The sequence below is a fragment of the Equus przewalskii genome, chromosome 2, assembly GCF_037783145.1.
Source record: "Equus przewalskii isolate Varuska chromosome 2, EquPr2, whole genome shotgun sequence".
Taxonomy (NCBI): domain Eukaryota; kingdom Metazoa; phylum Chordata; class Mammalia; order Perissodactyla; family Equidae; genus Equus; species Equus przewalskii.
This window is the reverse complement of record NC_091832.1, coordinates 24,128,480-24,141,584: the sequence shown is the minus strand read 5'-3', so window position 1 is coordinate 24,141,584 and position 13,105 is coordinate 24,128,480. Positions and strand designations below refer to the sequence as shown.

The 13,105-nt window shown below is 40.9% G+C and overlaps 1 protein-coding gene across 12 annotated transcripts in view; it reads right to left on the bottom strand.

Annotated features, from left to right (window-relative positions):
* ZBTB8OS (zinc finger and BTB domain containing 8 opposite strand) overlaps window positions 1–13,105 on the bottom strand; it is a 77,822-nt gene that overhangs the window by 63,280 nt on the left and 1,437 nt on the right. For 4 of the 12 annotated variants that reach the window (XM_070610385.1, XM_070610387.1, XM_008521862.2 and 1 more), the window contains exons 2-6: window positions 3,974–3,998; window positions 3,584–3,705; window positions 3,283–3,365; window positions 2,326–2,378; window positions 906–942 (exon numbers count right to left, since the gene is read on the bottom strand). In XM_070610385.1, coding sequence (XP_070466486.1) covers window positions 906–942; window positions 2,326–2,378; window positions 3,283–3,365; window positions 3,584–3,705; window positions 3,974–3,998 — 320 coding nt within the window. Of the gene's footprint in view, window positions 1–905; window positions 943–2,325; window positions 2,379–2,666; window positions 2,750–3,282; window positions 3,366–3,583; window positions 3,727–3,973; window positions 3,999–13,105 lie in introns of all 12 variants that reach the window. The other 8 variants (XM_070610382.1, XM_070610384.1, XM_070610383.1 and 5 more) reach the window with 5 other exon arrangements.

The following is a 13,105-nucleotide window of genomic DNA, read 5'->3' as shown; positions in this document are numbered from 1 at the left end:
ATTCACACTCCCCCCCTTACTGGTTTCCCTTCTTTTTAAGCTTCTCTCCCCTGAGACTCCCTCACCAGGCTTCATTTCATTATACTGTGGTTGAAGAAATGACACTGCAGCCACTGGAAGCAACCAGGATTTCCCAGTCACCTCCAACTAATTTAAGTCTCCTTGGCCTAAACACAGGGGCCAGCAAACTACCAATCACAGGCCAAATCTGGCCTGCCACCTATTTTTGTACAGCCCCACAAACCAAGAATGGTTTTTACATTTCTAAATGGTTGAAGAAAAATAAAAAATAATAATATTTCACATTTGAAAATGAGATAAAATTCAGATTTTGATGTCCGTAAATACAGTTTTACTGCAACACAATCACATTCATTCATTTATTTATTGTCCGTGGCTACTTTAGTGCTATAATAGAAGAGCTGAGTAGTTGCTCTTCCATCACTCTCTGCCCACAAAGCTTAAAACATTATCTTGTCCTTGACCGAAAAAATTTGCCTACCCCTATTCCAACAGATTTGACTAGTATAGAGTGAAGCCACACAGGCTCGCAAATACAGAATCTGGAGAAGCAGAGAAGGTAGCAGGGACTTCAGAGAACATCCAGTCCAGCAATGCATTCCAGGGGAAGATGTCAAAGCTGGAAAAGGCAAAGGGGCTTTTAAGCCCGACAACAATCCTTAACAAAACTGCCCCTAGAACCCAGGGCTGACTCCTCACCCACCAAATCACATGTGTGGTGAGATCAGTGTCTGAACAGAACAAGTCCAGACAGGGCAGAGAAGTCTGAGAAAACAAACCACTTCACACCGATTTAGGAGAACCCGCCAAAGTTTACTGCTGCGTATACTGACTTTACGGTGAGAAAGTATGAAATGTTTTTAATGGCTGGCTTAAAACCTTACCTGAGGGTGTTTGGACAATGAGAATTCTTCTCCCCACCTTGAGAAGGAAAATTAAAACATGATTAAGATTGCCAAGATTTCATATTTGTTCTCTCTTCATATATTTTAAAATAAGCCTTATAAATGTGGTTAAGATACTGGAAAGCCAAAAGAGATGGGAAGGGTAAGGAAGCTATAAATTTCAGTTTGACTGCCGGCAGATACAGCTGTTGAGGGACTTATGCACCACAGCCATTGTGACAAGGTTGATAGCTGCTCTAAAAAAAAAGTACCCTGGTATAGTGTGCGTATGGTAGAGCCTCAATAAACATTATTTAATAAATATTGTTTCATAATGAGTGGCATGTTCAAATGTTCAGTATACTCAGGGCTATAGACTTACGGTCTGAACTTGACTTATATTTTATAACTTTTAAAAAAATGTCCATGGTCTGTATAGAGAAGGCCCTAGAAAGGTACCTTCCTAGGACCTGGGATGAGCATCCTCTCTCCCGTCAACACTAATGTGGCTGAAGATCACAGCAGTAGCAGAAGCAGTAGCAGGAGTAGAGAGCAAAGTTTAAAAATTCTCTTTGACCATTTATTAGCTAAGTACCCTTGGATAAGCCTGTTTCCTTACCCATAAAAAAAAAAAGGAGGGGGAGATGATGAAAGACCTCACTTTATAAAAAGAAACAAATAAAAACGAATAAAATTCAAGCTATATAAATAGCTTTATATAGAAATAACCTAAAAGATATCACTAAGTGACTGAAGAAGCTTGGGGAACACCAAGTCCAATCGAAGTGAGCCAATCAAATGTTTGGAGGGCAAAGTATAGTCTGTGGAGAGGAGGGACTGGTTTGAAAGGAGTCCAGGGTGAGGATGCATGAGAAAGCAGGCATCAGTGTTCCCCAGCGCCAAGCTGGGTTTTATGCAAATATCTGTGCCATCTAGCAATTACATATTTTTTGTGCTAAAAATCACCAAATAGGGAATCAGGTTTAAGAACCCACATCAACTTTGTTCTGAGAAGTTTCTGGTCTTCCAAAGCTGAGGTGAGCCCTTGCTCCTAGATGCCTCATGAAGCTTAACCTGCAAAGCCCCATGGGATGCAGTTGGTCCTCTGACTTAACATTTCTGTCCTCCTGGGAGGACAGAATTTTCTTCAGTGAAGAATATAACTTTAACATCTTTCATGACTTGCTACTTAAAAGATTTTCAGGGGCCAGCCTGGTGGCAAACTCACTGGGTGCACGCTCTGCTTTGGTGGCCCGGGGTTTGCGGGTTTGGATCCCATGTGTGGACCTACACACCACTCATCAAGCCATGCTGTGGCAGCGTCCCACAAACAAAATAGAAGATTGACACAGATGTTAGCTCAGGGTCAATCTTCCTCACCAAAAAGAAAAAAGGAAAGAGAAAGATTTTCAAAACTTACCCAATGGACCGTAATTTGAAATTTCTTTGATCAATATTAAGCACTTTCACTTCCTAAGAGGAAAAACATTTTTTTAAATTTTAAAAAATGTTCATAACAGACCATCTATTAAAACCTGCCTATGTTACCATCTTTCCTACAAAATAATACAACTTCTCTGAAGCAAAGAAAATTAAAATGTTAATTAAAATAGGACAATGAACTAAATATATTTCAAGGTAAGAAAGTTTTTTCTTATATAGTCAAGGAAGGCATTCTGAAAAATGTACAATCTAAAAACATGAGTCAAAAGAATTTCTCTGTAAGATAGACAGAGTAGGATGATGTGGGATTTCACTCACTCTCAGTCTATATTCATATAATACTGGAGGCACTTGAACTTTGTAGGATGAATGACCCAGCTGGAAGAGCAGACGTAGTGGAGCTGGTAAGGGAGAGAACGGAGGGGTATGGAAGCAGGGAGGGCTGCGTGTGTTAGATAACAAGGATGTTGGAGAGGTGTTCCCTTTTAGACGTTGATGGCAACAAACAATCTCCATTTGGCTTTTCCTTTTCCACGTCAAGAAAAACTAAAAGCAGCAATTTTTTAACTTAGGCCAACATGGCAGAGCTGCTAAGTTTCAAATGAGACAAAAGGAACATATGGATGGACATAAATATAGCTCAAACTTGGGAGACACAAAAAGGGTAGATGAAGACAGTAGGTGCATTCCTATGACACAATCCTGATTAGTGACAAGTTAATAAGACATCTAAATGCAAAATACATATACATAGGCAACCTCAGCTTAACCAAGAAGTGCCTATGGATTACCATTTCTGCAAATCAATGTCGTCTTATATATCTGTACGGCTGGTCTTGCACCACATGTTCTATTTGAAATCACTTGTTCTATTTTAAAATATGCACTAAGAACCCATTTGCTCAGTAAAAAACAAAACAAAACCCTTGCTTACCCTGGGTATGAAGAATTCATCAGCACTAAACTTATAAAGCCACTCATCCAAAAAGTGAAACAGAAGAGATTCTAAGTCATCTCCTACATAGGATCAAAAAGAACCATAAGAGTACGATGTTTGATAATTCTTGTCTCTAAAAACTTGTTTGAATTTAAAAGTGCAATGAATTTCTTAGACTAGTGGAGGGAAGAACAGGCTCATAATCAATTTTGTTGTTCTTAGTGCGAAAATATACTGAAATTATGTAGAATGCTGCACCTTTGTGTAGCAATTTCTTCCTCGTGAATGAACTGGTTACCTTGGGTTTCTACTTCTACTGTTTGGAGGGGCTCCACAGTCCCGGTGTCTGTCATGTAACCGAACATGGCCATTGCACATTGCTCAAATGCTTCCTCCAGAGTATCTCCCCACGCGTGTAACCTAAAGAGATGCATTCATGTCCTGTGGAATACAATCCACTGCAAGAGAGAACACCTGACAGCACAAATAAAATCAACATGATCAACACAAAACCAAAGGCCTCAATCAATGGAACGGCACTGAAACCGGGCACTTTTAAACTTCATTTTCGTGTTCTAAGGACGCAAAACAGGAGGAGAAAAATGAAAACCAGGGACATCAAGACCAAAACATCAGCTTTCCTATTTAAGCACATGGTTTCAAAGGCATAAACTCCAGCTATACTCACTGGACATCCGCAGTATGATCCAAATCTGAGGGAGAGAGGGAAAAACACTTATAAGTCACTAGATTTGACTTGTAAATCCCAAGAAAATAATTCTAGTTTATTATTAACAATGTCATCCTTGGGCTGGCCCCGTGGCACAGTGGTTAAGTCTGAATGTTCCACTTTGGCAGCCTGGGGTTCACCGGTTTGGATCCCGGGTGTGGACCCACGCACCACTTGTCAAGTCAAATGAGGCAGGCATCCAACATATAAGGTAGAGGAAGATGGGCACGGATGTTAGCTCAGGGCTAATCTTCCTCAGAAAAAAAAGAAATGTGTTTAATTAAAAAAAAAAAAGAACATCATCCTTGAAGAGCAAGAAAATGTGGAGCAGACCATACCTTTTGCTATTCATTTACACAACAAAGTTAATTGCTTTGTTAAGGGTTATTTTTTAAAAAGCCAAGATTTATTTTTTATTTTTTTAAAGATTGGCACCTGAGCTAACAACTATTGCCAATCTTCTTTTTTTTTTCCTTTCTGCTTTTTTCTCCCCAAATCCCCCCATTACATAGTCGTATATTTTAGTTGTGGGTCCTTCTAGTTGTGGCATGTGGGATGCCGCCTCAGCATGGGCTGATGAGTGGTGCCATGTCTGTGCCCAGGATCCAAACCAGCAAAACCCTGGGCCACCGCAGCGGAGTGCGTGAACTTAACCACTCAGCCATGGGGCCGGCACCCAAGATTTATATAAATGAAAGACAATTTCTGGAAGGCAGCAGGACCACGGCCTCTGGGTGATCTAAAGAATGTCTAATATGTTTTAATTTCTCAATAAACAAATGCCATTTCCTGACATTAGTTACTTTTCCTCAATAAAACAACAGCATCTCTTCTAAATATCTATTGTGTGAAGGATCAAAATTCTAGGAACGACATCATCAAAGATATAAAATTCCAGATTTCTCTGTCTTACCCTTTTCACGAACAGCTAGCCAAATCCTAGATAAAATAGGAGTTTTTGTGTGTGTGTGTTTTTTAACAGCCAAGTTTTTTATTTGTTGATTTCTTGCATTTGAAGTACTCCTTGATGACGTCCTTGGCTGATAAAATAGTTTTAGAACATAACCTCTACCATACGTATTATGAGCTTTTTCCTGATGTTCTCACAGGAATACCAGAAATTCTCAACTGCTACTACAGCAAGCTCCCATTGGATGTGTTATCTCAACATTTCTGAGTCTGTTCTTCACTCCTGTCATGATTTCCATCAATCTTCCCACTCAGGACCATGGACTATTCAGGTTAGAAGTCTTGGAGATCATTTAACATAATTCCCGCACTTATAAAAAGAAAGCTGAGGGGCTGGCCCCGTGGCCGAGTGGTTAAGTTCGCGCGCTCCGCTGCAGGCGGCCCAGTGTTTTGTTGGTTCGAATCCTGGGCGCGGACATGGCACTGCTCATCAAACCACGCTGAGGCAGCGTCCCACATGCCACAACTAGAAGGACCCACAACGAAGAATATACAACTAAGTACTGGGGGGCTTTGGGGAGAAAAAGGAAAAAATAAAAAATCTTAAAAAAAAAAAGAAAGCAAGCTGAAATCCAGAGAGACCGTGTGACTTGTTCAGGACTACACTGTGGATTAGAGGCAGAGTTGTGACAAGAATTTAGATTTTCTGACTCCCAATTTAGTACACTTTGCACCATAACAGAGTTTGGGTGGCACTCAAGGTTCAAATTCTTCTCTAATTCATTCAAAAATATTACTGAGGACTTAATACATTTTAAGCACAAAGGGGCTCAATGACCAGCAGAGACGACAAGTAATTTAAAAGAAAATGACAGGTATTAACCCTAGAGAAATCAAAGTATGTGTCCACAAAAGGACATACAAGAATGCTCACAGCAATTTTATTCCCCAAAATTAAAAACTCAGTGTTCATCAATAAAAGAACAGCTAAGCGAACTGAGGAATAATTATACAATGCAATAGTACTCAGCAATAAGAAAGCAGGAACTTCTGATACATGCATTAACATGAATCTCAAAAGTGTTAAGTGAAAACTGCAGAACCCCGGCACGTGACAATTCCATCCACGCCCCTGCACTAAGAGACTTGACCAAACTCTAGCATGGCTTCCAGCAGCATAGGGCTGTGTTCCTAGATCAGCCCAGCTCCCCATTACAACGCCTGCCTGAGAAAGCTCCACGCTGCCTGCCGGGAGAAGCTGGTGTTTGTTCTAGCCACCACCTGACAATAGGCCCTTGACCTCCCTTAGAGCATTTACTGAAAAGGCTTACAGTTGAGAATATTTATCTCTTACAACTCACAAGTGTCTTTCTCAAGGACTCGAGAGCCATTCCTTTGAAATGTAATCATCAGGAAGGACTCCCAGTCTCTCTGGGAGGATAGAATCCTAACCCCCTAACTGCCAGCTAGCAAACATAGCTGGCCTAATCGAATTTACACTGACCAACCTTTTGTAATTTTTCATTTCGCTGACTCTGCTGAGCCCCGTGCTCTCCTCTTTCCCTCATTCTCCCTTTTAAAAGGCCCAATCACCTCGGCACAAATCAGAATGGAGCTGAGCTCTTTCCTCTACTGTCAGTAATTACTGAACAAAATCCATTCACCACTTTAACGTCTGGTTATGTTTATCTTTGATATTGAAAGAAGCCAGACATAAAAGAATCTATACTATGTGATCCCACTTATGTTGTTGTTGGCGCAGTCGTGTCAATTCCAACTCCTGGTGACCCTGTGTCCAGCAGAACAGAATCCTGTCCAGTCTTTTTGTACCATCCTCTCACCTCCCAGCGCTATATGAGACAATGCTCTGCTGCTATTCATAGGGTTTTCATGGCCAATTTTTTCTGACGTGAGTTGCCAGGTCCTTCTTCCTCATCTGTCTGAGTCTGGAAGCTCTGCTGAAACCTGTCCACCATGGCTGACCCTGCTCGTATTTGAAATATCAGTGGCATAGCTTTCAGCATCACAGCAACGTGCAGCCACCACAGTAGGACAACCGACAGACAGGTGGTGTGGTCCCTTGACTGGGAAATGAACCTGGGCCAAGACGGTGAGAGCACTGAATCTTAACCACTAGACCACCAGGATTCCACTGACAGGAAACTCTAAAACAGGCAAAATTAAGCTATGGCGATAGAAATCGGAACAGTGTTTGCCTTAAGGTAAGGGAGTAGGAGATTAACTGGAAAGGAGCAAAAGGGAACTTTCTAGGGTGATGGAAATGTTCTGAAGCTAGACTGGAGTGTTGGTTACGCAGATGTTATCAACACTCAGTGGACTTTACATTTAAGATCTGAGTACTTTTCTATACGCAAATTACACCTCAAGTTTAAAAACAGTTTAAAAAGACAATGACAGATTGCTACAGGGCAGTGGTTTTCAAATTTCTTGGTTTCAGGAACACTTTACTCTCTTAAAAATTACTGAGGACCCTAGAGCTTTTGTTTATATGGGTTGGATCTGGCAATATTAATGATACTAGAAATTCTAACTGAAAAAATTTTTAAATATGTATTAATTCATTTAAAAAAATAAACCCACTTTAACATAAATTGTACATTTTTACGAAAAATAACTATTTTCCAAAAAACTTAGAGAGTGGCACTGTCTCGCATTTTTCCAAATATTTTTAATGTCTGACTTTCAATGTGTTGCCATATGTTGATTTAGTTGAAGTACATAAATCAAATCCAACCAAGGAAAAGGAGGAGTATTTTAATAGCTTTTCAAAAAATTACACAGTCTTCCTTGATAGTACACCAAATCTGGAAATGTAGTTTTTTAAAGGTTAATCGCAATGTGGAATCTGGAGCTGTAACAATGAACTTTTCATACTCTGTACCATTAAAACCCATTGCTCTATCTTGTGCTTAGAACGGATCTTATTCATGCCTGATTGGATAACATCAAGCATTGGTTTTTTGGAAAACATTAGTTCAGTGAGTTATATGATACTGTTGATAAATTTAATTATATAGAATTTGCTAATATCACCACCAATATCTCATCAGAAAAGTCTTTATTTAGGTACTGGGAAACTGTCAAGGTCATGGTGGAAGATAGAAGTTTTCCAAAATTCTAATTTCACCTGAAAGCTTGAATTTTTTTTCTTAAAGATTTTATTTTTCCTTTTTCTCCCCAAAGTACCCCCGCCATACACAGTTGTATATTTTTAGTTGTGGGTCCTTCTAGCTGTCGCATGTGGGATGTCACCTCAGCATGGCTTGATGAGTGGTGCCATGTCCGGGCCCAGGATCCAACCCGGTGAAACCCTGGGCCACCGGAAGCAGGGCACGCGAACTTAACCACTTGGCCACGGGTCCTGCCCCAGAAAGCTTGAATTTTATCATTGCCAACAAATATTGTATTATTTTCACTAATGTGACAGATCACTTTATTTTCAAGAAAATGTATGCCAAACACCCAAGTCTGAATAATAATAGTATGTCTTCCAGTCAGTATTTTGGGAAAAAAGCAGTATTTAGTGAAAAAAAGCAGCTCACAACTCAAACAGTTACAGAAATTCTTTTCCTCAAGGTAATCATCAATACTTTGACACATAGCAGAAACACTTACGCATACTTCCCATTTTGTTACACAGAATATCAAAAAGGTATGTACTCAATGGTCAAGATTTAACAAAATTAATAGTTTCTACCAACTCATCAAGGGCATTTTTAAGTAAAAATGACTTTTCCTTTTTTCTTCTTTTTTTCGTGAGGAAGATTGGCTCTGAGCTAACATCTGTGCCCATCTTCCTTTATTTTATATGTGGGACACCTGCCACAGCATGGCTTGACAAGCAGTGCATAGGTCCATCCCAGCGATTTGAACCAGCAAACCCTGGGCCACTGAAGTGGAGCGTGCACACTTAACCACTGCGCCACTGGGCTGGGCCCTCTCTCATTCTTTATTGCTGTTTTTTACTGAATGTCTTTGAAATATAATAAAAATATATATTTTATCTTTGTCCCTGGTTCCTGGCACAGAGGTCCTAAAACCCTTGGAATTTCCTGAGTGATAGGAGTGTCTTTCATTATTTACAATGATCTCCCCCTCTCCCAACCTGAGTCTATGCTAATGAGGTGACTCAGGATGGGGCCCCCAGATAGCCTGAGAATGAGGCAGTCACCAGGAAGAGAAGATGAAACACAGATTAAAGGGTGGGACCCTTCAGCCCCATCCCCCACCACGGATGAGTGTGGGGTGTCGGGCAGATGGAGGGTGGAGCAGGGGATTGGGTTACAAAAACTCTTCAACACAGAGAATAGGAGAACATCTAGATTGGTGATCTCAGCAAGGTGCCGGGAGGATGAAAGGCCCAGAGAGGGCATGGACTCTCCAAGCTTGCCCTATGCATCTCTCCCCATATCTTGCCCTGTGCATCTCCTCCATTTGGCTGTTCCTGAGTTGTATGCCTTATGATAAACTAACTGGTAAGCATAAGTAAGGTGTTCACCTGAGTTCTGTGAGTTGTTCTGGCAAATGATTGAACCTGAGCCTCAGGAAGGGGGTCATGAGAACACCAGAATTTGCAGTTGGCTATGCAGAAGTGTGGGTAGCCTGGGCATTCCATTTGGGGCTGGCATCTCAAGTGGGAGCAGCCTTGTGGGACTGAGCCCTTAACCTGTGGGGTCTGCGCTAACTCAGGGTGGCAGAATTGAATTGCTGGACACCCAGGTGGTGTCAGAGAACTGGAGAATTGCTGGGTTTGGAAAAACCACACATTTGGTGTCAGAAGTGGTGTCAGAGGAAAGCAAAGACAGGATTATAATGCATATATTATGATAATACAGAAGAACATACAAAACTCAGAGTGTGCAATGAAAAAAGCTTGGAGATGACCGACCAAGAGGACCCCACCTACACTGGTACAATTTTAACGACTTTTTTACTCGATCTTTCCTTTGTCTTGTAAAGAAATAATTCACATACCTATGCCTTATAAATTTAGCCCGACCTTCAACCCATTGCTGCTCTTCACTGCCCATGGGTCCTGTCCCCATGCTATTCTCTGAACAAAAGAGCACTACTGTCAGACCTTGAGAGTCCAAGAAATCTTTCTTTGGACTCCTTGGCTCACCTAGCCTGCATCAATATGATTGAAAAAATACTAACAGCTACTTTTTGTCTGTGGTTTTCTTTAAAGTAACAGGAAAGAAGGTGAAAAGTAGGAGAATATACTACCCCAAAATATGCCACTTTACCATAAAGATTATTTTGAGCTCAAGACAACTGAGAGAAGCAGATACAAGGAAAATTCTCGGGGGCCGGCCCTGTGGCCAAGTGGTTAAGCTTAAATGCTTTGCTTCGGCGGCCCAGGGTTTTGCTGGTTCGGGTCCTGGGCACAGACATGGCACTGCTCATCAGGCCATACTGAGGCGGCATCCCACATAGCACAACCAGAGGCACTCACAACTAGAATATACAACTATGTACTGGGGGCATTGGGGAGAAGATTAAGAAAAAAACAAAAACCCAAAAAATGAAAAACAACAAAGAAAAATTCTCTGCCCTCCCACTATTTGCCTAAAAGTAGGACACAAATTTGTAAAGTTGTTCCCCTTCACCTCTCTATCAACAAGGACAAAAACTAATCACTGAAGAAAACTCTAGACTCATCTGCCCAGAGTCAGCACCTGAGGAATCTACATAATGAACTTAATGACAGCCCTTATCTTCTATTAGTTCCCCCATATATTTACCGTCCCACAATTTGCTGCCCCAGACGTGCAAAGTGCGGGGCTGACCCAGTGGCTAAGTGGTTAAGTTTGCGCGCTCTGCTTCAGCGGCCCAGGGGTTCGCCGGTTCGGATCCTGGGAGTGGACATGGCACTGCTCATCAAGCCATGCTAAGGCGGCATCCCACATGCCACAACTAGAAGGACCAACAACTAAAAATACACAGCTATGTACCGGAGGGCTTTGAGAGAAAAAGGAAAAATAAAATTTTTTTTAAAAAGTGCAAAGTGCTTTTCCTTTGTCTTGTCACTTCTCTACAGAATTGTTTCTGTTAAGATGCTATATAAGCTCAAGTTCTAAACAGCCCTTTGAGTTACTCATCACTGAGTACTCCTATGCGTATGTGCACTTGTTAATGAACTTGCGTGTTATTCTCTCATTAATCTGCCTTTCGTCAGTGTAATTTGTAGTGCCCCAGCCAATGAATCTCAGATGAGTACAGGAAAAAGATTTCTTTTTTATCCCCCACAGGGGAATCTGGCTAGTGGTAAAGATGAAAAAAGATACGCTGATAGCTGATAAATGCTGAAGCTGGGAGATCTGTACACAGAAATCATCATCCTATCTCCCTAGTTTCGTATACATTTGGAACTTTTAAAATGAAAAGTTAAAAAATACCAGTAGTAATTTTTATGGATCTGAGAAGCTGATTTTTAACTACACACAGAAAAAAACAAAGCAAGAATGGCAGGGAATGGGCAAGTACTAAGGGGGAGATTGTGCTACAAGATATGAAAAGATAGAATTATCCCCTAATAATTAAAACTGTGGCACTCGCACATAAAAAGAGGAACAGAATAGTAAGTCCAGCTATAGACCTAAATATAGACAGGGATATTATATATATGATAAACATGTCGCATTTCTTTTTTTTTTTTTTGAGGAAGATTAGCCCTGAGCTAACATCTGCTGCCAATCCTCCTCTTTTTGCTGAGGAAGGCTGGCCCTGAGCTAACATCCGTGCCTATCTTCCTCTACTTTATATGTGGGACGCCTGCCACAGCATGGTTTGACAAGCGGTGCCATGTCCCCTCCTGGGATCCAAACCGGTAAACCCCGGGCCGCCGAAGCGGAACGTGCGCACTTAACTGCTGCACCACCAAGTCGGCCCCTTGAATTCCAATTACAGGGGAAAAAGACAGACTGCTAAATAAACGATGTTAGAATATCTGGTAAGTCATCTGGAAAATAATTAAATTGGATACTTAATTTCCACCTTACCCTAATCTTGACATATTCAAGATTTAAATGTTAAAAAAAAAAACATAAATACTAGAAACAAGAAAAATCTATATCAGCAAAAATATGCTTCTCACAAATATGAGGGGAAAAAAGCCAAACACAAAAGGAATACATATTGTATGATTCCATTTATATAATGTACAAAAACAGACAAAGCAAATCCATGACGTTAGAAGTCAGGCTAACAGGAGAAGCAGGGAGAGTGATGGTGATTGGAAAGGAGCATGAGAGGGGCTTCTGGGACGCTGTAATATTCTGTTTATCGATCTAGTTTCTAGTTATAAAAATGTATTCAGTTTGTGTAAATTCACTTGGGATATGTGCACCGCTCTTCTTTTTTTTTTGGTGTGGAAGGTTGGCCCTGAGCGAACATCTGTTGCCAATCTTCCTCTTTTTGTTTGAGGAAGATTGTCACTGAGCTAACATCTGTGCCAACCTTCCTCTATTTTGTATGTGGGATGCCACCACAGCATGGCTTGATGAGCAATATGTAGGTCCACGCCTGGGATCCTAACCTGCAAACTCCAGGCTGCTGAAGCAGAATGCACGAACTTAACCACTGTGCCACCAGACTGGCCCCTGTGCATTCTTCTATACTCATATTGTACTTCAATACAAGTTTTATTTTCAAATGTCCCAGAAGAAAACACAGGAGAATTACTTTACAATCTCAGAGTGGGCAAGGCTTTCCTAAGTATAATATCCCAGAAGTCATAAAAAGGGTTAATAAATTTAACTACATAAAAATAAATTTCTGCATAGTAAAAAAGACCAACAACCCAACAGAAAAACGGGTAAAGAATATGAATATACACAACCCAGAAGGGAAAATACAAACAGCTCCAGACGTACTAAAACATGTTCAACCCAAGCCAGCCCTAAAGGCCCAGTGGTTAAAGTTAGGGGCTCTCCACTTTGGTGGCCAGGGTTCAGTCCCCAGTGGCAGAACTCCACCACCTGTCTGTCAGTAGCCACACTGTGGCAGTGGCTCACATAGAACTAACAACTAGAATATACAACTATGTACCGAGACTTAGGGAAGAAAAAAAAAAAAGAGGGACATTGGCAACAGATGCTAACTTAGGGTGAACCTTTTCCAGAAAAAGAAAATTCAATTCCATTTATAATAACAAAAATG